The following is a 24,100-nucleotide window of genomic DNA, read 5'->3' as shown; positions in this document are numbered from 1 at the left end:
AGTCATCGCTAATATTACGATTCATGGAAGTTGTGATGGTCAAGGAATAGAGATGAGTGGTGCGTGCTATGATTACTTTATTTTTAATATTAAGAATTAATAATTATAGAATACATTAGAATTATGCATTTCGTTTCGGGGCGTGATCTCTATTCCGCTGAAGTACAACTTAAAAATATCACACACAAATACCACGCGAGAAAGCAGGGTCCTCCAGCAGTCCTCCTCCATGATTTAAGTTTTTATCTGCTGGACTACGAATCCATCGAATCGATTATGGACACTCTTTGTCGCTGATCTTTTGAAAGTCTAAGAGTAAGTTGAAATAAAGAATTAGGATTTTTTTCTTAAACTTTAAATAAAGTGAATAACTCACTTGCATTCTGTAGACAATTCTCGACCTTCATCACGCAAATATTGCGATAGGTTTTGGTGGTTCCTTTGTCGTCCGCGGCACAGATCGTATTATAGGACTGCGTCTCGCAATCCATGACGCACTTGGCATTGGCATCGGGAAGGCTCAGGCACTGGACCATCGTCATGGCGAAAAGGGCTACTAAAAATAGAAGGGAGACATCACATCCGATTAGTTAGGCAGGAGGCGTGCGATTAGAACCGTCAGTCATAAAAAACAATCACTGCCCGCATACAAAGCGATGTTGATCAGCCCAGCACGCCCCGTGATATCACCCACATCCACAGCCACATCCATATAGACATCCATCGATTCTAGGCGACGCCAGGCCGTCTGGCAATGCCAATGAATCGGCTGAATGGCCCCCGAGGCTCGGGCTATTGGAATTAGCGCTGCATACCTAATTAGCCATGTCGGCACGCAAAGGAGGCATTTCAGTTCTCAACAACTCTATTTGAGTATTAAATATTCCATTCATAACTTACACGGTAAATATGAATGAAGTTTATCCCACTCGAATTAATTTTTAATATTCAATTTAATAAAAAGTCAACGCCTTAGTGGGTCAAGTGGCTTCTATTCTGACGCAGCGATTTTAAAAATCACATGTTACAATATGTTTACTAGATTAAAACTAAAAACATGCGTCAGCAGTTCCCCTACACTTTTCAAAAAGAATTAATGATTGGATTTTGCCATAAAATTTGCTTTTAAAAAAATTAGAAATAGTATTTTGGACATAAAATTTTCAGAAATCTGCAAAGAGAGTGTTTTTGCGAAGAATGTGTCACGTAAAATTTTAGAGCTACATATGCGACACTATAATTTCTAGAAAAAATGTTGAACTTAAAAAAACCATTTTTGAAAAGACTGTGTCACCTAAAACATAATAATAAAAAAATTATTCTAAACTCAAAAATCATAAGCTTGCTGTTTAAGAAAATTAGATTTCATTTAAAATTTTTCTTTATGATTCATATGTGATTCATTTTAAAGTCTACCTTTTAGCTTCTATTAAATATTACCAAAGACATATTCCAAGAACTTTACTTATTAAAAAAGAATCACAAAGAAATCAAAATTTCCAGCTTGGAATTCCCTATATTCTTAATCATTTTAATTTTTTTAGATACTATTTATGAAACTTTAAAGAATTATTAAATGAAAATCGGCCCAAAGCCCCTCATATATTTAAACTTTCTTTAAATTTTAAACATTATAGTTTTGATTTTTACTTACATGCCAACAATACTGCGAAGAACTTCATTTTGCTTGCAATTCGATGGGTAATTCGTTCACCAAATTAATTAAATTATTTATTATATTTTGTGTTTAAACTATTTTTAAGCACACTTTGCACAATTTGATTTGGCTCGGCGTGAACTTTGCGGGTCAGACGAATTAATTATGCCAGTTTGGCTGCCTGGTTTCGGTTTCGGTTTCAGTTTCTGTTTCTGTTTCGGTTCGGATTGATTAAAAATTCCTTACGATTTTACGATTTCACGATTTATATATGTATATTCTATGGGCGATTCGGGGCTTGTCACTGAACCGCAGACACGTGTGTGTGCTACTGTTTTGATTGGGCGATACGTATATAGATTAATTCGCGCACGATTTTAATTCCGACCCTGATTTGGATCCGATCCGACTCTATCGGCCGCACAGACGCGTCCAAATGCGAACTGAAACTGAAGCGCCGCCAAAGCGAAGAGCATATATCCTCCAGCCAGCTCGGACTCGGGTGGGCGAATTGATTAAATGACTAACTGACTCAGTGACTGATTGATGGCTTGGCGGCTGGTCGCTGCAGTTTGATTTTCAATTTTTGTTTCGAGTTTGGGTTTAAGTTTGGGTTTGGGTTTTGGTTTGGGGCTCTCGGGTTCGGCAATCAATCAATCAATTCGGCTGTCCGTTTCACCGGCAATCTGTATCTCGTATCTGTATCTGTATCCCGTATCTGTATCTCTATCTGTATCTGAACGGCTGACTGTATCTGGCTGTCGTCTGCCGTCGTAGCGCACGAATGTAGAATGATGTCCGACCACACAGTGCCTGTTAGTTTTATAGAATTTTTTCATGCTAAAAAGATTTACGCTCGTGTCGTTCGTCTTCAATTTTCTTTTTGTTTCTCCGCGCACATTTCGCCGTAGCCCGTCCCGTAGTTGTTATTTTTTTTTTATTATTTATTTATTTTTATTTTTTTTATGTATTATTTTTTTTTTTGTTGTTTTGTCTTTCTTGTGGCTTTGTGTTGGCTTTGATTTGCTTTTTGTGTTTGCTTGGTGGTGGCTAGTACCGTAGCCCCGTACTCCGATCAATCGGTAGATCGGACCGATCGGTCGATCGTTTGATCGATACCCTCTCTACAGGCAGGTCACGTTGTCGCCGCCGCTGGGATCGGGGATCGGGATTTTTGTGTTTGAATTATTCATGTACACTTATGCAGTCACTAAAAACTCTTCTCCTCCTCGCTTCACATACCGCTCAGCACTGACAAGATGCTGAGATGCTTGGACTCTTCAATCGCCTTTTGGACGGGAGGCATCTTCGAAAATCTTTGAAAATTTCGTCAGCAAAACCGAGAACCGATTCGGAGCGGGCTTATCAGCCCGAGAGCGACAAATACATAATGAACCGACTATAAAAAAAAAAGAACAGCAAAAAAAAATATGAAAATTCTACAGTTGGTGACGGCCACGAGTTCACTCCACCCAGCAGAGTCTATGAATTTTCTATGATGCTTTTAGCCAAAATATATAGTTTGTTATTTATGGATTCGCGCCGCATTTGATTTAGCTTTTTCATTAACATTTTTCAAATATTTGTATCTCGGTGTACGTTTGCGCTTATCAGCTGCGTTGCCAACTCATCCAATATTATCAATTTGGGAACCAATTTCTATATATTTTAATGGTTTGTTGTCCTCCACATGGTGGTTTCCACTTGGGCTTTACCTACACCCAGTACCTATCAATGTAAACAAATGTTGGGACGTAAACAAATGAAGTCACAGGATCGAAATTGGAACATCAGAGCAATCATACCTGGAAGAGAAAATCCTTCGAAAGGGGTCCCCATGCAAAGATATAGACAGGTTTAGCTTTTTTTTTTAGGTTTTATGCTAGTGCGCCTAAGGCAAGTCTACTTAGGAAGTGTTTATTTCAAAAACGTGCACTACATAAGGAAGAAATCGAAAGTTGAACTTGAAGTCTACTTAGCAAACACGATACATTTGTACTAACTTAGCTCTATTATTGTACTAAAGAGATGTCTTTCTAAAATGTGATATTTGAGTATCAGTTTCTACTAAATTATTTGATAAATTAAATGGATATATTAAGTTTGAAGGAGTAGTGCCACTCCGGCCAGAATCCATTTGCCCGGCTTGTCTTTGGTCTTGAGATTCAGATTGGAAACATAGGTGGTGGGGCCCCGGGTACGGGTCTTGTAGACGGGGCACTCGTACATGTTCCTCAGGTCTTGCTTATCTTGGGTGATGGCCTGCAAAAAAAGAAAAAGAAACCCTCACACAATCGGAATAGCATTAAGTGGAACAATAGATCGGAGTCGGAATCTAGTTTTTGAATTTATGCCAACATGCGCCAGCATCGAGACGCCACAGATCCGCTCTCGATTCGCAGATTCGATTCTTTTTTTTTGTGGCATTTGCATTTCACAAATTTGCAACGCAAACTCACCCGAATATTTATCACCGGCATTGAGGGATAGAGCTCCTTGAGGCGCGACTCCATGATAATGCCCTGCTGGATGTCCCACCTGGCGCCCTCCATGAAGATGCCATGCACGCAGCACCCGTCCCGTGGCGCCGTCCTGCAATTACAAAATCGTGGCTCTAACTTGATATAATCTTAATCGAAGAGCTCCCCCCCAAGTCCGAATTGAGTCAATTAGAGGGGCGGGTGTCGGCCTAGGCTAATCTGCATCGACAAGTACATCGACGCGCCGGAGCCGGAGCTGGAGCCGAGTGGGTTGCTCCATTGTTTCAACGGCGGCGTCGCCAACCGAAACGTGTCTGCCCGGGCGCCACTTAATAAGCAATCTGCTGCCAGCGATCGGCTCACAAACAAACGGAGGCTTGTAAATGACGAGCTATTAATAGGCAGCACATATTTATAATCCGAGTGCTGGTTTAAAATTAGCTCTTATGAAATAGCATTCCGACTATTTTTAGACCCTCCAAGCCGGTCGCTGACTTGCAGCATTGATTGCCGCAACAATTCTATACCCTAACGGGGGGTATACTGATTTTTCAGTTCCAGAGAATCGGTGACGCATGAAAATCATAACACTTTGGCTGATGGGAGTGTAAACATTCCCGGGAAGGGGTCAGTCCAGAAGTCAATTAAATATTGCGTGGCAATCAAGTCACTCACGTAAATTCCTCCTTCTGCTTCTTGGTAACGTCACACTGGAGGCACATCTTGTCCAGCGGCAGATCATTCCGACGGGCGGTGCTCTGCATGATGGCGGTGAGCAGGGATTGCGGATTGAAGAATCCGGCCAGCCAGACGCAGGAGGGTAACTAAAATATAAATAACTACTAAGAAATCATTTTCTTAGCACGAGGTATGAGTCATACCACAAAATCGGTGGACCAGGTTTCCAGTTCGCGAAGACGCAGGCACAGATCAATGAACCAATTGTTGAGACCCAAGAGCGAAGGATACGCACGTTGCGTCCAAATGGGCGGTACTTGATCCAAAAACAGTGAATTCTCCAGCACCTCCATGTCCGACGTAATGGTCAATTCACCCTTTAAGCCCAAGTCCAACTCCTTCAGGCTGCGCTTCATCTCGCTGGTGAGGAAGTTCATCCGCTCGCACTCCTGAAAGGCCACTATCACATACGGCGTGCGCTCCTCCACCTTGTTCATGATCTCTACCATGTTGAACTCCTCGGGCAGCTTCTCGATGATCTCATCGACGATCTGCTTCACCTTGTCCTCGCGTGTCACCGTCGCCCCCCCGCCAGCTCCGGCATCCCGTGGCTGCATCTCGAACACAGTTCGGAATATGTTCTCCGCCCGAGTGGTCAGGAATCCGATCTCGGCATTTGGATGCAGTCCGTAAAGGTAGGGAGACTCTGCCGGCATCATTTCGTCCACATAGGTGTGGTAGCCCTGATAGTCCGTGTTAGGTGGCGCCGGGAAGGAGGGAGCCAGGAAGAGTTCACCATCGACCAGGTCCGGCTGCATGTACTCCTCCAGATAAGTAATGCATAGCCGGCGATCCCAGTCGTCCGTGATGTGACCTCCATACATAATCTCCCCGAACAGATATCGCAGATCCTCCCACGGCACCTTGGCATTGGCCTCCAAGTAATTATATAGCACGGACACGCTGATGTTCAGATCGCCCACATTGAAGGGATAGATCTTGTTCCAGCCCTGGGGCCCGAACTTGCGTCGCTCCGCCACCACGGCGTGGAAGTAGCAGAGCGAGAACAGGATGGCCTTGAACTCGGCCTCCTTGCCGGACATCTCCAAGGTCTCCTGGGTGAAGTTGTCCAGGGCCTTGTGCAGGTTGGCCAGCATGCCCGTAGGTGGCTCGTTGGTGATCTTGATCGAAGACTCTAGGATCCCCTACAAATCAAATGGGATATCATCCTTTTAGTATCGTGTCTTCACAGATAGATATTTTAGCAAACAATTTTTATACAAAATGGTATAATTAAATCAAAGAATACTCTTTCTATCAAGATCTACCATATCTACAAATATATTAACTACACAGTCTGAAAACCAAATGTACTGGGATTTACCTTTAAACCCATTTAAATGAATAGATCGAATAGAACATGCATAATAAAGAAAATTCAATATTCACTCAATATTTTCCATAAGAATCATAGTCCTTAAAATATCCTTAATGTATTTACCTGTGGAATAATGTGAGCCGAGGGCGTTGATGCTGGCTCCGCACTGAGAAACATACGATAGTCCGGATGCGAGTCCTCGGCGTAGTACTCCAGCTTCTTCTCAAGAACTGGCAGCCATTTCCTGACCAAATGTATATTCTGCAGAACCACCCAGTGGCCGTTCTTGGCGGCCGTGTCCATGGCAGCCTCGGCAATGCATTCCTGACCTTGACCCAAAGACACATTATGGAAGTTACCCAGATCCATGGTGAAGCCCATTTGCTTTCCCAGGGCCTCCACGTCCTTGAGGGGATTAACGCCGGGCGATAGTATGAAGAAGATTGGAGTAGAGGGACTGGCTTCCTCGTAGGACTTGGCAAACTCCATAGCCCGGTTCTCCACATATTTCGATCCCAGCTTCTCTTCAATAAAGTCACTAAAGAAGATAGTGGTTTAGTGGATGATAAGTCGTAATATTTCTAGGAGCTACTCACGCTAGCGCGTAGGTCATTCGATCAGGCCTCAGAGCTCTGATCATGCAGAGCCTCTGTAAGGCCGTTTTGTTCTTCCACTCCTGTGGGAACTTCTCCTTCTCAGGCAACTCTGACTCCACCAGTTTTTTCCAGCGCTTAGAGGAGGTTTCAATGTCGCGGTCCAGGTTCCTGAATTCATCTTTGGACGCTAGACTGCAAATTCCGCCCCACGATTGGTTGGTCAGAAAGTCCACGGGACTTGTCACATGTGGCTTGATCGGGAAGCGGAGTAGGAAGTCCAGTTCCGCCGATGTAACCTCCTCATTCATAAGCAGTATCTATCAAGGATGATTTATGAATATTTTATGATTCTTTAATCTTAGGGAGGACTCACCTGAAATGTCATTTGCGAGGCAAAGATGAGCTTGTCGCATTCGAAAAGACCACGCGAAGTATACTGAAAGACCGAATACGTTATACAATCGATCAGATTGGACACCCGCAAATCCAAAGTTTCGCCCGGTTCAGCCTTGGCTATGGCCTTTTGGAACACTACACTAAAAGCCTACAAGTAACCAGTCATATAGAAGATGGTAATCCATGGTGATCTTCCACTTACTTTCAGTGAAAACTGATATATCGGATTAATAGTGTTTAGTTCGTTGAGAATGAAATATAGCAGACTGGCTCGGGCAGCTGCGGGTCTGTAGTATTCTCGGGCCTTGTCGATCTCCTTGGATGTTATCTTCGCCTCGGCCACCTTCTCCTCGATCTCCGAAGCGGTGCTCTTGGTGGTCTCCAGATTCTCGACCAGCGCCGTGTCACCTAAAATATTCTCACCCGCCGACGATAGGCGCGACAGCAGGTCGTCCTCCAGCTTCTTGAGCATGATCTTGAAGTCGTTCTGTTGCTTGGTGAGTTCGGCCTTCAGTTCCTCCAGATCGGGACGCTCCGCCTTCACCACTTCCGCCAGCAGTTGGTCCTCCAGTCCGTCCCGTGTTACGGTGAAGTTAATAAGTGTGGTTTGTGCTTGCATCTCTGGCTTGTAGTGCGGATTAGCTAGTTTTGTGTGCAGGATTAAGCGGAAGTTAGAGTTGTATTCGATCTCCTTGTCTCCGATTTTAATTGCCCTGGAACATAGGTACACTCAGGGATGAGGTGGATTAAGGGATTTCTCCACTTACTTTCCCTTTTTGATTAAATTTCGACCCAGCAATGAATCCAGCACTGGATCCAAGTTCTCGTCAATGTTCTCGATCAGCACCGTGTTTCCCGCGTTGATGGACTTCTCGATGATGTCCAGATAGCTCCGCTGACCCAGACGAATCACCTTCAGCTCCTCGCCATACTTCTGCTTGATCCATTTAACGCCCTGCAGTTGGGGATCGATCATCAGGGGCCAGCGGTCCGAGTTGGACAGGATGGTGGCATTCTCAATAGACATCCTATCGCTGGGCAGTCCCTCGTTTGTCCAGATGGCGATGGTGGTGTCGTCGGTCAGCAGCGTCAAAGGATCGAGATTCTCGGTTGTGGGTATGGGCGGATCGATGCTCTTCAAAAAGGGTGTCCACATCTTGAGTAGAAGATCGATGCGGAATCCTTTCGTAAAACAGCCGACATAGGAAATGAAGGCGGTAATGAGTAGAATATCGCCGGGTAAGGTAATTCCCTGCTTGACGAAGCTACATGGTGGATTATAAGTTAGTTATGTTTTAGTTAATATTATTAATTAGGAAGCTTACTTGTTGACTGCTTCCGCCCAGCGTACGTTTTCACTGGCCAGACCGCCCACCAGGCGATTGGCCAGCGCGATGGTTGCTTGTGTGGCGTCCGCCTCTTGCTGGCAACGCAGTTTGTCAGCGGTGGCCTTTTCGAAGTCCGCCGTCAGCTTGGCCAGCTGCTCCTCGAGGCTCTAAAAGGAAAATTTAAGGATTGGAAAAGTCATATTAAATATAATATTTAATTATGAAAATTGTGAATTATGAAATTATGAAATAGCCCTCATATCTTACCGCGACTTTCCGCTTGATGCCCGCCAGTCTGTCCTGGGCCGCTGCCAGCTCAGCATTGGCGGCCGCCAGAGCCTTCCGTTTGGGCTCCACGTCGCAGTAGACCTCGTAGAACTTAATTATATTGATTACCCAGGCGCACAGGCCAGCCGCCGCTCCCGACTTGGAGCGTACAAACTCCGGCTCGAACTCTGGATCCTTGAGGTACGGCTGGATGGCCTTTGTGATCTCCGGATGGATGTTCTCTTTGTCGTAATTGATCAACGAATCGAGGAACGTGTCCACCTTGGCCATGGCGATTTTGGCCGCCTTCCAGGAGCGGTCCTTGGGCAGCTTGCCCCCCGGGGAGAGCAGCACCATGACGGCAGCGGTCACATTGGTGACCGCACCCGGCGGCGAACCGAAGCTCTTGAGCTCGGTTAGATTGGCCTTGTTGAGGGTGTTGAGCGCCTCCTGGGCGGCGGTCAGGGCGGGCTCCGCCTTGAGGAGATCCTCCTCGCAGTCCCGCTGCTTCTTGGTGACTTCGTCGGCTATCAAAGCAACCTTCATTTCCTCCTCATCGGCCACGGCTTTCTCCGTTTGCACCTTCTCCGTCTCGATGCCCACAATCTCGATGAGGGCGTCGGCCGCATCGTTCTTCTCCTTTAGCTCGATCTCCTGGACGGCGAGCTTTACCTTCAGATCGGCCACTTGCAGGGCAGTGGATCGGAGCTTCTCCAGTCCGTTCTCCAACCGCTCGATCTTACTCTGAAGATCCTCATGCTTGTTATTCAATAGCTTGATATAGAGGTTGATCTGCTCCAGGTAGCTCTTTGGGGTGGTGTAGTTGTACCGTCGCTCGTTCTGTAAGTACACCTTCGAGGTCGTGTTGACCGAGGTGTGGACGTAGGCCATGAACTTGGCCACAGAGTCGCGGTGGTTCTCCGGCAGCACCTTGTTCTGGGCGAGGAAGTTCATGGCCACCGAGATGAGTGCTTCCTGAGGCCATTCGTGGAACCAATTGATTGATGTGGCATTGATGATGGCAGGGAATTTTCTCGACCGAACACGCAATGTTGAACCCACTGGTGAAAAGCACAGAACTATCTTCAGTTGCTTGCGCACTCGATCGATGAAGAATTTCCAGCAGTTTTCCCTCGTGTCAACCAGTCCCGCACCTTTGACCTCATTGCGGACGCCAGCGATTATGTTCTCGATCTCGTCGTCCGGAAACAGATCTGGGATCTCGCCAGTGGCTAACATATCGTTGATTAAGACAAGAAAATCCTCGCTAGGGATTTGTGCATCCGTCATTAGGAACATAATGCCAACATTCTTGAGTCCGGCCTTCAAATAAAGTCCTGAAAATTCATTCTGCAATGGGAGATCATAAATTAAAAAGTCAATCGAATCATTAAATAGGTTTTTCGGGTATGATTAAAGGAACCTTCAAGTCATTGACTCCATATCCCTTCTTAAGCTGTATCTGCACGACCTCCAAGCTGGATATGAATGCTGCCAAGCGCGCTAGAGATTGTTTCCCGCTGCCACCAACACCAACCAATAGAGCGCTGCCACGCGGTGATTCTAAAATGCGATTGATCCTGGGGAATGGATATATGTTTTATGATAAATTTTTAGAGGAAGAATAGGACTAGTAATACCTGCATACGTGCATCATCGCATCCTCGAATAACACCAGATTCATGGCAGCGACTAGATCATTATACGATGACATTGCTTCCTGAAGGAGTTTGTGAAGCTCAGGCCAACCCTTGATGGGCATGTACTTAGGATCACCAATTCCTCCAGCGAAATGACAGTAGATATTCGGCTTGTCGAATATAACGGATTCGTCAATTTCTTCGAACGACTTCTTGACAATGTCATGCTGCATTTTGGTAAAGCTATCGATGTCCTTATCGTCGGTTAGCTTATCCGAGTACACGCGCTGTGTCTCGTGTTGCCACAAACGTATAAGATCTGTAGAGCCCGCCAAGCACTCTGTCGAACTGAACAGCAATCCCTGAATGGGAAAGATATACATATTTAATAAAATAATTCAATTATGAAAATATCCTCTTACCTGAAATACATTGCTGATATCTCGCAGATTAAAGATGTAGTGCGACTTGATCGCCGTGGGCAGGAACACCTGCAAGCACTTGTTGTGGAGCGCTATCGTGGCTGCCACAATGTTGGGCGTCATCCTTGTTACAATCGGGTTGAATTTCTGCTCCGCATTAGCGAAATGCTGCGCCAGGATAGCCGAGTACATGACCGTGATGGACTCGGGTCCGGGGAAACTGACTGCGAGAACGCAGAAGTGACGCTGCAGGCGCGGATTGATCGTGAAACTGCCCGAGGTGGGGTTCATACAGGCCACATACTGACAGTTGTGGATGTCCTTGAGGGTCAGCTTGTTGCGGTCGTACCAGTGGCCATAGTCCAGATGCTGGCGCATCAGAGTGTGCGGCTGCACGGTGCCATACTGGTCCACCTCGGGCATATTGATGTCGTCCACGAAGTAACAGAGGAGCTTGTTGCCGGGCGGTCCGTAGTTGCGACCCGCCTTCTTCTCCAGCGGCTTCTCGAGGATCTTCTGCAACATCTCGGACGTGGTGTAGAAATTGAATGGTATTGTAGTGACAGCGTAATTCTCAGATAGCGATTGAAGCTTCTCGTTCACCAGTACGGTCTTGCCGCAGCCGGCATTCCCCACTAGCATCACCGGGTGCTTCTTATCCATCAGGAGATCTAGGAAGTAACGCAGGCGAATCGACTCGGAGGTGTGCACGATGACAGCCTGCAGCGGCAGGTCCGAGTCCAGTTCGAATTTCGGTATCTTCTCCGTCCAGGGCAGGAAGGTCTTTGTTTCGCTATCCAGGAAATAGTCGAAAACTGTTCCGCCTTTTGGTTTTTTTTTTATGAATGAATGTGGGTTTTATGGTAAGGTTTAAGGGTTACACTAAAGGATCATACGGTCGGCACTCACCTGGCGGGAACTTAACAGTTTTGAACTCATTTACCCACCATTTGCTGAACTCCACGCGGTAGTCAATGGCTTGATCCTGGAACATGGCCGATCCGAAGGCCCAGATACAGGCAAAAACAAAGTACAGTTCGTGCCATTCTTTTGGACAATCGGCTGGCGTGTTCGCTGGGATTAGAAAACAGTTTAGCAGATGGCACAGCATTTGTATGTGGGCCATTTCGGCGACTGGCGTGATCTTCTTGAATCGCACGCGAATCGTTTCCAATGAAGGCGGTATGTACTTATCAAATAACATGACCAAATTGGACTTTTCGGCTGGAATTTTGCGCGTTTCAACCCAACTGGTCACATAGCTGTAAGAGAATAGAGGTTACTATCCATTTCCTCTAAAGATATAATGGCCAAATACAAATTCAGTCAAAATTTGAATTCAAGAACACTTCTTAAGGCTATCATTTTGACTGAATTCATATATCTTTAATCCAATTATTATAAAATCTATAATAAAATAAAAAAATGTTAATCATTTTCGTTGGAATTTTTTTTTGCTAGAAAACAAAAAAGTTTTTAATTTATCACCAATTGTAGAAACGCCAATGAGGGGTTTTTTTGGAGGGAAAGTAATTTGCAAACATTTTTGAGCCATGACATAGTGTACTTAATAATCCGAGTACTCACGGATTCCAACCCAAGTCCTGCGGATTAATGTACAGGATGCCAGCCCTGGATACGGTTGCCGGCGTTGCTGTTCTCAGGTTGGAGATCTCGAAGAGCAAACGCATCGAAGGCGTCAACGCAATGCGCTCGTTGCTGGCCAGTGTGAGGACCTTGTTGTCGTCCATCACGGTATTCAAGCTTTCGATCCACATGGGATCGATGTCGCCGTCGAGCACGATCCACTTTGGTTGATCGCCCGTTATGTTTGCCTGATCCCGCATCAATACCGAGAACAGGCCGTCTTTCCACTCGCGAGTCGCCGGGTTGATAATGCCGAAGAGTTCATCATTGGTCACAGCTTTCGGATTCAAGTCATTGAATATGGGTTTCCGCTTGATGTTCTGGTAGGTGCGCAGCAGCGTCTTCCACACCTGGGTCTTGCCAGTGCCCGCGTTGCCAACGATGAACACGGAGTGGCGTACCTCCAACAGCTCCTCCAGCTGCACCACTTTCAGGATGAAATTGTCCTCTGGTTGCAGTAGCAGGTCGGAGGCCGCTTGTTTTACGGTGCGCTCAAAGTCCTGATCACGTTTGCGGGGCACATCCAGGGCGGGAAACAGGTCGCTGATGAGCCCCATGAACACCGGCATGTCGTCCGTGATTATTTTCGGTATATTGAAGTCGCGGAGGGCGCGCATCAGCACCTCCTCCTCGGGTCGTCCGGGATCGCCTCTCTGAAATGGATAACAATTAAGGATTCCATCCTCTTTTTAGATCTCCCACCTCTTACCTTGAGAGATCCCGCCACAACGAGCACTGATTTTATGGCCCGAAGACCCCAATCGTAGTGATCCTGCTTGGACAGCAGCTCCTTACACAACGTGTACAGGGTGATGAACTTTCGGGCTAGGACGCGGGCATCCTGGAAGCCCTCGGCCACCAGCATAATCTCGCAGATGAGCTCAAAGTCCGGCACGACCATGGCACACGGACGAAAGAGGGCCTTCAGATTCTCCGGCAGCTCAGTACGTCCCGCGTAGCCAGGATTCATGGTGATAAAAATTCCGACAGTAGGGACGCAGCTGATCATTTCGCCCATAAAGTTGAACTTCTCCTTTTTGTCGCGAATGGCGTCCTGAACGGACTTCACTTGAACAGCCACCACCGACAGGACTTCCACGGTGATGCGATTGAACTCGTCGAAGCATCCCCAGGCTCCGGTTTGGGCCAGTCCTTTGTAGATGTTGCCGCAGGACTGATAGTCCATCTGCTCGGAGCAGTTAAAGACGTAGACCATGATGCCGATGGCCCGCCCCAGGTCCTTGGTGGTTTCTGTCTTACCCGTACCGGCTGGCCCGGCCGGGGCTCCGCCCATCACCAGGTGGAGGGACTGAGTGAGTGTTATGTAACAACGATCTGTGAGCGGCGTTATAACCAGGCGTGGCGTATTGCCCAAGTATTCGTGACAATACTGGAACTCGGCGTCGCAGATATTGGCAAAACAGTCCTTCTCCACATCGTCGAAGCGATGCCTCAACTGGGATTGCCACATAAACGCGGAACCCGAATCCAATTTGGCCTGAATCATCTTGGCGACCACATCTCTCGAGTGCACATCAATGGTGCATATCGTCATTATCTTTTGACGATCGCCTTTGCTAAGCTCGCCCAGCAGAAGCGTTATGAGCAGGCTCAGCTGCGATATCTGCTTCTTGTAATAGTCCTTGATGGCGTTGTCGTATCCCTCCTCCAGCCGGCCGAAGGCGATGTTCACCTCGGTGGACCACCAGATCTGCGATCCGCAGAGCGACACCTGGGCGGGATAGTCGAACAGCCACTGTTCCCGCTGCTTTTCCTCGTAGGCGATCACTGCCTCGGTGACGTAGTGCCTCAAACTGGCACGCATTGCCGCCTGGATGCGATTCAGCCAGACCTCAACGGGTCCCCGGATGCTGGCCAGTTCGCTGAATTCCACATACTCGCCATCCTTGGCGTACATTCCGGAGGCGGTTTCGATCTCGCCAGACTCGTCCTTGTTGAACTTCAGGCGGGCGATCGAATCGAAAAGCTTGGTCAGATGTTTGGTGACCATCTCGGGCTGGATGCCGTTGCTGAGCACGTCCAGCAAATCGGCCGAGGACACAAAGTAAAAGCGCGGGAACGCCAGGCGTTTTGTTTCCAAGTACTCTGCCAACGCCTTCTCGCATAGCGTAAGCTCCTTCTGCAAATGCTCCAGGCGTTCGATCAGGCCCGATCGATTCGTGGACGCCACCACGTTTGACGAGACGGACATCTCGTCCATGAGGACGCGGAACTCGGCGTCGATGTTATCGAAGCGCACCGAATCGACGGGGAGCTGTTTGCGTATGTCTTCCGAACTCATGAAGATACTCTCAAGATGGGTCCAAGTGCGTTGCACCTCAAACCAAACGGTTATCACTTGATCGGCGATCATAAGCTTGTTCTGCCAAGTGGAGACTTCCTCGAGGAAATGGGCGATGTACTTGGATGTTATGAGATTCTGTAGGCAAACCTGATTATCTTCAAGCGTCTCTATGAGTTCTTCCGATGCCTTCAGGAGGTTACAGCCAGTGCGCGGGTGCAGTTCGTGGTCGAACTCCATGGCCGTCCATGTGGTATTCAAATCTCTTAGTATTTTCTCCATGGACATTTCCTTGACGGCCTTGTCCACAATGTTCTTGACCTCCTCCTCGCATTCGTGCAGATTCAGGCCTAATAGCTCGGCCAGCGTTGTCTCGTGATCCATGATGAACTTGACCTATAAAGAGGACCCCATTAAAGCGAATGGATACAGAGGTTGTGGGTGCCAGGACTACGTCTGCAGTGGATCTAAAGCTACGACTACTACCGACTATAGACTACCGACACATGCGATATGTGCCTCTCTTGGCAATGCCACTTACGGTCACTTCTTTGGGCAGGGCGGCCAGACTCTGCAATGAAATGGTATTTACAAGAACTGTACAGTTTCTGCCGGGCACAAAAAATCCCGGAAATCAAGCGGAAACGAAAGAAAGAACGATTGATTATGTAAAAAGGTATTGTTGCTATATGTATATATGTACAAGGGAGTATCCTGAAAGAGGACAACTCAGGTGCTAGGGGAGTGGAGAGAGATTTACATGGATTATTTACAGTCAGGCCAGATATCTGGGATTGGCTTGGGAGATCAAAAAAACAAATAGCATTTGAATGGAAGCACAAAATAGACCTTGGTCGAGTTCATAAGCTGGTTCCAATGCCGCTCCCTGATGGCTGGATTCTGAAGCTCCCCGACAGCCCGAAGCGAGGTGAGCATGTTCTTCACCGTGGACTCCAGATTGATGAAGGTGTCCCACGGACGCATCTCCTTGTCCAGCAGTCGGATATCCTTGGCAAACTTCTTGCACTCGATATCCATGTTCTCCACATCGACCTTCCGCCATGGCGTCGTTTTCCAGTCGTCGATGCTTGTCTGGACAATGTTGACGTAGTCCCAGAGTTGCTGAGCGGTTATCGAAACAATCGGGAGGATTAGTAAGATATCGAATTTCGATTATGATTAAGGTTAGTTAATAGCTTGGGGGAAAAAAGTAAAAGCTCAAGTTCCACATGTGGCATGCAAGAATTTGGTACGAGTTCAAGATTAAAACATGCACAGACAAAAAGGAAGAAAAAGGAAACGGGTGAGTACTTGGACTAAACAGGATCCTAGGTACCTTGAGCATGCGCAGCTCCTTGCGACACTGCTTGAGGACTTTGAACTCCGGGATGTTGACCTCAAAGAGGCTGCCCGACTCCTGGATGTCCCGCATCTCGCTTTCGCACAGGAACATGTCGTCGTTGATGCGATCCATGAGCAGGTACGGCTTAAAGCAGTCGAACCGGAAGAAGTCGTACGTCTTGAAGACCTCCCGGAACAGCTGGATGTGGGTCTCGAATAGGGCGATTTTGTTCCGGATACTGACCACCTCAGTGGCCTGCAGAGGCGACACCTGCTGCTTCACAGTGGTGGCGATTTTCTTGGTGTTGGCCCACTGCTCTGGCAGCTCCTGTAGTAGAACGTTCACCTCCTCGGGAATGTCCATGTCGTAGTATTTCAGTAGCTGAATGGTCTCCTGCATGGGCTCGAACATCTCGTCGGTTCGTGATGCCCGCTCTTTCACCTGCATGAGGAAGGCCATGATGCTGACCAGGCCCTCGTAGTCCTTTTCCTTCACGGTCTGCAGAAGACCCTCGTCCGCCTTGCGGATGAAGTGGCTGAGGTTCATGAGACTGGAGGTGACAGTCGTGACCAGATGCTCCTTGAACATGTTGCCCCACTTGCACACCGTATTGAGCAGAGCCTGGCGGAAGGGTCTGACGTCCACCTGGAACCAGGAGCTGAAGACCTGGAAGGGAGCAATGTCCTCGATCTCGTTGAACAAGGACTCGTAGTTGTCGATCTGTTCCCTGAAAGCCTCAATAGTCGGTTGACACGGCTGTGGTGGTGGCTGATTCGGATCGTTTATCATGAGCAGCTCAATCTCGTCCGGATCCAGCATCCTTCCAAACTCCAGGAAGTACTCCATGCACTCTTCGCGATCGTCCAGCCAGAGGTACGAGTACCTTTCGAATTGGCGGCAGAATCGAGAGGCCTCCTCCATAACCAAATCCACTCCGTTGAGGATCTCGCGGCGCATGTCTATAATGTCCTGGTTCTCCTTGATCATCTCCACGTAGTTGCGCTTCTCATTCGGCTTCAGGCGCTTGATCAGGGAACCCATTTTCATGATGTCCCTCATTAGCTCGATCAGCATGTTATTGAAACCCATGGGATCGTCAGGGTCCAGCGAGGGCACAAACACCAGATTGGGTTCCACCAGCTCTAATCGGGACTCGAACAAAGGGGCATAGTTGTTCTCCGGGTCCATGTTCTCCGCCAAGTAGCCCACACTAACTCCCACCGTTCGCAAAATGTTTTCGTAGACAATGTTGTCCACAAAGTCCACGTAACTCAGCCAGACTGGGTCGTCCTGTTTGCGTTCCATGTCAAACTGCAGCATATTATCTTGCAGAAGCTTGTGGATTTCTATGGAAGCTGCCTGGATTTCCGTATAGCGCTTGGCGGTGCGATCCGGACGTTCGTCTATCGATAGCACCGTATCCTTCTTGCAATCCCGCCTCTCGAAGAGCGGCTGTTTGGCCCAGACGCCCATTATTTTGCGAATCGTGCGGAGATTACCCTGCGTGTGATCCATACGGTTCTGGAGAGCGGCCACTGGCTTGCGAAGCTTATCCAGGTAGGTCAGGATATCTGTAAGATGTTAAAACTTAGATTCTTTTTCCCATAAATGACTTTAAAATTTCAAACTTTTTTGATCAAGCATTCCTTCACGCTTGAAATACCTTACCTGACGAATTCCAGACGAGCTGCTCCACACCGATCTTCACCAGATCATCAATCATCTTTATCTCGGGTTCGATCAGCCTTAGCTCCACTGGGGAGCTGCCCTCCTGGATGCTGTTGTACCAGTCGATTGTCTTCTCCAGATTCAAGGTGTAGGATCGGAAGACGTCGGTCTTTTCGGCAAAATCAATAGCTATTTGAGGAATGCCGTCAATCTTCATCTGCTGCAAATAGTGAACCTCCCGGAGAATGGAGAAGAGGGCGGCGCTGAAGTTCAGGATGAGTGAATGGCTACGAGGATCGCGGGCTATCAGCGATTTTTTCAGGTTCTCCTCGATCTGGCCAGCCAGACGCTCGGCCCAGTCATCAAAGAACTGGGTCTTGCAGGCTCCCAGCTTAACCATGAGAACTTCATAACGTTCCACAATTTCCAGGGATTTCTCTGTTTTGGTTATTCTGAAGGGGAATGTTATTTGTTAAAAATATTTTATTCTGAGGAGTGGCCTTACTCATGCTGTAGAGCTTTGAAGTGCTTTATTGGAGCTGTGATCCGGGTTTCCAGCTGATGGCACCACCGGATGAAGGCCGCCACTGGAGGACAATTATAGTTGGGAAACAGATTATCCCCAACCTTCTTCAGTTCCATCTGCTTGTCGTAAATGGTTTCGCAAACTGTCATTTCGTCATCCAACATGCGTACTATTTCCGCATATCGTTGAGTGAACTCCTCCTTGATTTTTGGACGATCCAAGACACTACCCACGATGCTAATGAGCTAAGAATTACCCATATATTATATTATAACCTTAAGTATATGTATAATCCATAACTACCTTGAATATACTCTCCAAATTATGGCAATCATCGAAGGCTTGGCAGAGTATAGCTGCTAGTTTCATGTCCAGTTCAAGGATACGGGTCTGGAAGCCCTTGAAATCGTCATCGAACTCGTGATCATCCGGATCCAGGACATCATAGCTCTTCGAGGCAAAGGCCGTGAAGTATTGATTGAACTCCACATAGACATCCGTGATGCGAGTACTCAGCTGGCGACCTCGCAGCCCACCGATTTCGACTTTCTCTAATTTCAGGAATTCAATCACAGTAAAGAAGAACCTAAAAAATAACACAAGAATATTTAAAGGTATTTCCAAAAATATATAAAATATGTAAGTAATCTTTAAATCACCATTGAATGGTTGTAAGACGCTCCAGAAAGGCATTAAAGCGCTTGAAAACTGAATTTGGATGAAAGGTCCACAAAATCGGGGGCCGCTCTTCAGGCTCCGTGAAGAACGTGGCTAGTCGTTCCTTGTAGTAATCGAATAGTTCTCGGAAAAACTTAAGGATCTGTATGGACAGGGTAAGGCGTTGCATGGCCTCATCAATATCGCTGTGGAATATTGAAGATGGATCCAAATATCTCTTGGCCTGGCAAAAGAAGTCCAAAGATTACATCACAAGCAGTCTTAATAATTGATTTTCCATCTTTCATTCTAGACTGCTCACCTGGTGTATAATCAAATTGCATATTTCCTGCAGCAGGACGGTTATTTTCGCCGATTGGCAATAGTAACGCGAATTGCCCCACAAAATGCACACCGTATTCATAAACGGAATGAGCAGTGGCTTGCACTCGGCGAAATCCATCTCCTCCAGGTGCTGAAGGGGTCGTTTCAGCGGATTCAGATACAGTGTTATATCCTTTGCCTCCGCCAGTGCTATGGAAATTACCAATTCGCATGCAAAAATCATATTTCGTGCCATCGATATACAGAACACTTACCCGTAACGACATTCTTGAAGAGGGTCTGGAAACACGGATGGTAGGCACTCATCGAGTACTCGAGTATCAGGGCCATGGCCCGGATGCGCTCATTGCGCAATTGGTCGTAGATAAAGGAAAGATTCTTGAGGCGATTATTCCAAAAGGTAAATTCTGAGAGACAAAATGAGGAGGATTAAACAATTAGGATAACTAATTACTGGGGGAATTAAGATAGTTAGGGAAGGATAGTTGACTTGTAGATTCATCTTGAGTTCATATAAATCCAAGGTTTTTATTGGCAAATCATAACCTTTCTTGAAAATGTGAAACCTACTTGCAAAAAACAACCATACAGCCAATATTTAAACCCTTTTCTTATGGTAATAATCAAATATTGCATGCAAGCGGAATGTCATTCGTGAACAGATAATAAAGAAAGGCAACAAAAACTTCTCACAGGACATGCAAATTCCGCGGCACCGCCTTCGGCGTTGCTAGGATATGGGAAGACTTGAATTTTATCAATAAATAATAAATGTGTGGAAGCCAAAAATAAAACACATGACATGCCGGATACCAACCTGTGTGTGGAGTGGGATTCTGGCCATTGGCAAAGGCGTTCGAGGGGCTCTCCTTGATGACCTCGTGGATTTGGGTGGCCCACTTGATGACCACGCCCTCGATGGCGCTTTTCAGGTACAAATCGAACTGGCACTGCTCCGTTTCGACCAGCTCCTTGGCCGCCTTCACAATCTTCTCGACGCCCACTGGCATGGCCAGGATGGTCTCGCCGCTCACCTGACCCTTCACCTGGTGCACGGTACTCTTCAGACTGTGCACATGCTTTTGCACGTCCTGGGCCACCATGATGGGCCAAGTGCGGTAGTTGTCCTCGTTGGAAAGCAGCGGCACCAGCACCTCCTCTACCAGAGCGGACAACTGGTCGATGGTCCGAGTAGCGAGGTCTCCGTAGATGATGAAGTTGCCGCAATCCTCGCGTGGAATCGGCTGGGCATATCGCTTGATGAAGTACACTCCCTTGCTCTTTAGCTGGGAGAGTGGAAATGTGGTCGATGGCACCAATTGGGCGGCCGGCGTCAAGATGATGATGAGGACTACGGGTGTGCACCGGTCGAGGAACTCCTTGATGATGCCCTTGTGCTCCTCCACCGTTATGACGCGGGTCCACTTCTCCGGCTTCAGTTTGAGTGACTTGATGACAAAGGAACCCATCAGCTCCAGTCGCGGGTCCGGACCTCCTCCGGCCGCTGCAGCGGCTGCCTCGGCGCTGGTGGATGGTTCCATCGCAACCCACTGATGGGTGGTTGGGTGGATAGGTTGTTTGGTTGCTTCTCCTGCAGTGGTTTCCTTGTTGTTGTTGTTATTGTTGTCTGTTGTTTATTCTGGGGATGAGGTGCACATGCATATCTGAGTGTTTGCCTGACCTTGTTACCACTAACAACTAATATTATAAATAAAATCAATCAAACAAAACTAAAAATCGATATTATATTTTTTATGAAAATTCAAAATTTGATTTCATAATCTTTTTCGTAGGTTAATTTTCTTTAAAACTTTAACAATAGTTACGTAATGGATTTAGAAATTTTTCATTTGTTACATAAATAAAAATATTTCTTTGAAAAGATTTGTTAAAGTTAGTATAAGGCCACTTTTTTTATAATTTATTGCTTTAATAAACTAAAATCCTAATACCATAGATTACGTAACTATCACATTACATAACTCTTAAAAGAGAAAAATCCTTAAATTTTGGTTTAAAACCACATTTTTTACACTTGGGTTATTTTTATTTTAACAAAATTTAACAACGATGCTAATTAATAACATTTTTCAATCACTTTCCAAATTTTTCCCTTGAATAGTATACAATTTCTTTATTTTCCTTTTGAGTTTTCCACAGATTTTTCCTTTTCACAATTGCGACTGCTTACCTCGGCTGTCGGAATGCGACTGAAAGTCTCGTTATTTCCTCTGACGTCAAAAGTCCTACCTGACATGCGATTTCCCGCGTAAAAGTGATCGTGGCAGGACCCGTTGCTAAGGAGTTGTTGATTTTTGGTCCTGGTTCCATCTAGAGGCAGTTTTTACTGTTTGTTATTTCCCCTGCGCCATAATGCCGTTGCCAAGGCGGTTGCTATGTTTTTGGCCATTTGTTGCGCCGCCATTTCCTTAATTGCCACAAAATGGCAAACGGCACGCCATTTTGGCAACATGGAGTGCGAAATAAGTTGTTCGATTTGCACGATTCCCTATGATGGATTAAGTGCAAATTGCCGATTAATCAATTAAGATTGGTGGTGTTAGTTTTAATTGTTTGTTATTTGATTTGATTTATTCACGGGAATTGGATCTTTTGATGACAATTTTTCGCATAGTTATGGCATTTTCGATTATTTAGTTAAATAAATGGAAGCTATGACATAGTCGGATGTAATTAAAAAAAAAAACATACAAAAACCAAACTAAAAAAAATTTAAAAAAAATTATTGTTATTATTACAACAAAAATTTCAAAAAAAAAATTACAACGAAAAACTACTAAAACAACAAAAACTACAACAACAACAACAAAAACAACAACAAAAACTACAACAACAACAACAACAAAATCTACAAAAACAAAAACTACAACAACAACAAAAACTACAACAACAACAAAAACTACAACAAAAACTACAACAACAACAAAAACTACAACAACAACAACAAAAACAACAACAAAACTACAACAACAACAAAAACTACAACAACAAAAACTACAACAACAAAAACTACAACAACAACAAAAACTACAACAACAACAAAAACTACAACAACAACAAAAACAACAACAACCAGAACTTACAACAAAAGCGGCAAACAAAAATTCTAAAAAATAAAAAGGTTTTCCCGATTTTTCGAGGCTGCTTAGGTGCAACCTATGAGAATCGAGGAGGAGGGCGCTTTTTTTATTAATTAATTTTATTATTTTATTAAATATATTTTTTTTAATTCTATTGAATATTTACCAAACTAAAGCTTTTTCTCGATTGCTATCATGCGCAAACCAACTTTAAAATTGCGCTTAAAATGTTGCACGTGGAATCCTAACAATGCCATTATTTATATGCCTTTTTCTTTTAAAAATATACTTTTCTTATAAATCTTTATACCCGATTCTTACTCTCACAAAATAATTCCCAATTTGATGTCAAAATTAATGGCGAAAAAGTGATTGATTTTGCAACATGCAACCTGAAAACCAAAAACGGCCCTCAAACCACCGGCCACAAATCACTTACTCTAATTCCATCAAATGATTTCCAATCACGCCAAGAACTGTTGCACTTTCCCTGCAACAGTTTGCCAGGGGAAACTACTAAGCCAACCAAATCAGAGATAATCATTCATACTTGCCACAATTTTGGTCCCCTGTTTATGGCAGCCCTAGGCGCAGGCGCGTGCAACATGTGTCAAGTAAACAAAAACGAAGCCAAGCCACCTGTAGCTCCGGGTGAATGTCTCCAACGAGCAACAGTTTCTCGCATGACTTCCGGATATAAAAGTTTGGCTATTTGCTATTTCCATCAAGGCCTAGGTCGGGGAATCCAGTGTCTCGTGCTTTGGGTGCTGGTTCAGTGAACTTGAGAGTTGCAAGACTAAGCCCCAATCCCCAAACCCCCAAAACCGAAAACCGAAAACCACATTTATGCAAGCAGTCAGCCAAGCCTGAAAATCAATAAGCTTATAAACAACCCGACGGACCAGGTGATGGCAACCAGTTGAGTGGCGATAATGTGGCAGTTGGCACTGGCCTTGGGCCTCCTACAGCACCTGAGTATTTTGGCCATAGTGGTGGAGCGGAATATGTTTGCCTACTACAAGGTGCCGGCGGATCAGCTACTGCTTGCTCAAAATACCGACTACGAATACGAGTCTCAGGAGTTAGCCCACCCATTTGACGGCAAGGAGGTGTTCTACGTCCTTCAATGTCCTCCCAAGCTAGAGGAGGGCATACCCAAGCCACAGGACATGCAGACGTGCAACGTGGTGGATCAGTACAAGGATATTTGGAAAAAGAAGCAGAAATCGAGGTCCAAAAAGCGTCTCCACATGGTCCCTTTCCGGATTGTGCTCCGACCTCTAAGACCTCCGGCCATGAGGCGTAGCCACAAGCGCTCCAAACGCCAGCATAAAAGGGATAAAGAGTTTAATCCTGGCAAGGATAGGAATCCAGAGAAGTTGTCTTCCCCGCTCGAGCATCTGGGACGTCCGCACCGGAAACAAAAGCTATTGAAGTTGTCTGCCGATCATCGAAGATTTAAGAGAGGCAACAGTTCCAAGGGATTCCAGCACATGTACCATCGCGATGAATCCTACAACGATCACATCTTCTACGATGAGCTCCATGCCGATGGAGAGTTCCACAACTCTGGGAAAGAAAAATTCAATTAGGGAGAGCTTGGAGGCGGAATCTGACCGGTTCTCGATGACATTTGAAGGGGTGCAGTGTCAACTATTACTTAATAGGAT

The 24,100-nt window shown here is 46.1% G+C and overlaps 3 protein-coding genes across 7 annotated transcripts; 1 reads left to right on the top strand and 2 right to left on the bottom strand.

Moving 5' to 3' along the window:
- Nucleotides 1–60: 60 nt before the first annotated feature.
- Nucleotides 61–2,367, bottom strand: peg (pegasus). Of its 4 annotated transcripts, XM_070281333.1 has the most exons (4): nt 901–1,228; nt 651–815; nt 377–556; nt 61–309 (listed from the first exon to the last, which is right to left on the bottom strand). In XM_070281333.1, the coding sequence occupies exons 3-4, from the start codon at nt 540–542 to the stop codon at nt 275–277; spliced, it is 201 nt and encodes a 66-aa protein (XP_070137434.1). In that variant the 5' UTR covers nt 543–556; nt 651–815; nt 901–1,228; the 3' UTR covers nt 61–274. The 4 variants fall into 4 exon arrangements, with proteins under 4 accessions (XP_070137434.1, XP_017102777.1, XP_017102778.1 ...); XM_017247288.3 differs by lacking the exons at nt 651–815; nt 901–1,228 and adding an exon at nt 1,655–2,367; XM_017247289.3 differs by lacking the exon at nt 651–815 and having other exon boundaries at nt 816–1,230.
- A 1,178-nt stretch (nt 2,368–3,545) lies between these two features.
- Nucleotides 3,546–22,000, bottom strand: Dhc93AB (Dynein heavy chain at 93AB). 2 transcript variants are annotated; one of them, XM_017248072.3, is made up of 28 exons: nt 21,521–22,000; nt 20,147–20,968; nt 19,584–19,736; nt 19,307–19,518; nt 18,987–19,228; nt 18,631–18,913; nt 18,307–18,572; nt 17,802–18,253; nt 16,128–17,704; nt 15,641–15,913; nt 15,333–15,362; nt 13,199–15,187; nt 12,430–13,142; nt 11,752–12,104; nt 10,843–11,666; nt 10,421–10,782; nt 10,204–10,360; nt 8,781–10,130; nt 8,511–8,680; nt 7,953–8,450; nt 7,388–7,898; nt 7,163–7,333; nt 6,790–7,106; nt 6,317–6,731; nt 5,019–6,020; nt 4,813–4,961; nt 4,117–4,249; nt 3,546–3,919 (listed from the first exon to the last, which is right to left on the bottom strand). In XM_017248072.3, the coding sequence occupies exons 2-28, from the start codon at nt 20,868–20,870 to the stop codon at nt 3,755–3,757; spliced, it is 13,491 nt and encodes a 4,496-aa protein (XP_017103561.2). In that variant the 5' UTR covers nt 20,871–20,968; nt 21,521–22,000; the 3' UTR covers nt 3,546–3,754. The 2 variants fall into 2 exon arrangements, with proteins under 2 accessions (XP_017103561.2, XP_070137548.1); XM_070281447.1 differs by lacking the exons at nt 15,333–15,362; nt 15,641–15,913; nt 16,128–17,704; ... (6 more) ...; nt 20,147–20,968; nt 21,521–22,000 and having other exon boundaries at nt 12,430–13,140; nt 13,199–13,282.
- Nucleotides 22,001–23,239: 1,239 nt separating this feature from the next.
- LOC108129239 (uncharacterized) lies at nt 23,240–24,022 on the top strand. The gene has a single exon (XM_017247195.3). It carries the CDS (start codon nt 23,363–23,365, stop codon nt 24,020–24,022), a length of 660 nt encoding a protein of 219 aa, XP_017102684.2. The 5' UTR covers nt 23,240–23,362.
- Nucleotides 24,023–24,100: the final 78 nt, after the last annotated feature.

The sequence above is a fragment of the Drosophila bipectinata genome, chromosome 3R (assembly GCF_030179905.1).
Source record: "Drosophila bipectinata strain 14024-0381.07 chromosome 3R, DbipHiC1v2, whole genome shotgun sequence".
In the NCBI taxonomy this organism is placed as follows: domain Eukaryota; kingdom Metazoa; phylum Arthropoda; class Insecta; order Diptera; family Drosophilidae; genus Drosophila; species Drosophila bipectinata.
The sequence above is the reverse complement of the archived record's forward strand: the minus strand, read 5'-3'. Positions and strand labels throughout refer to the sequence as shown.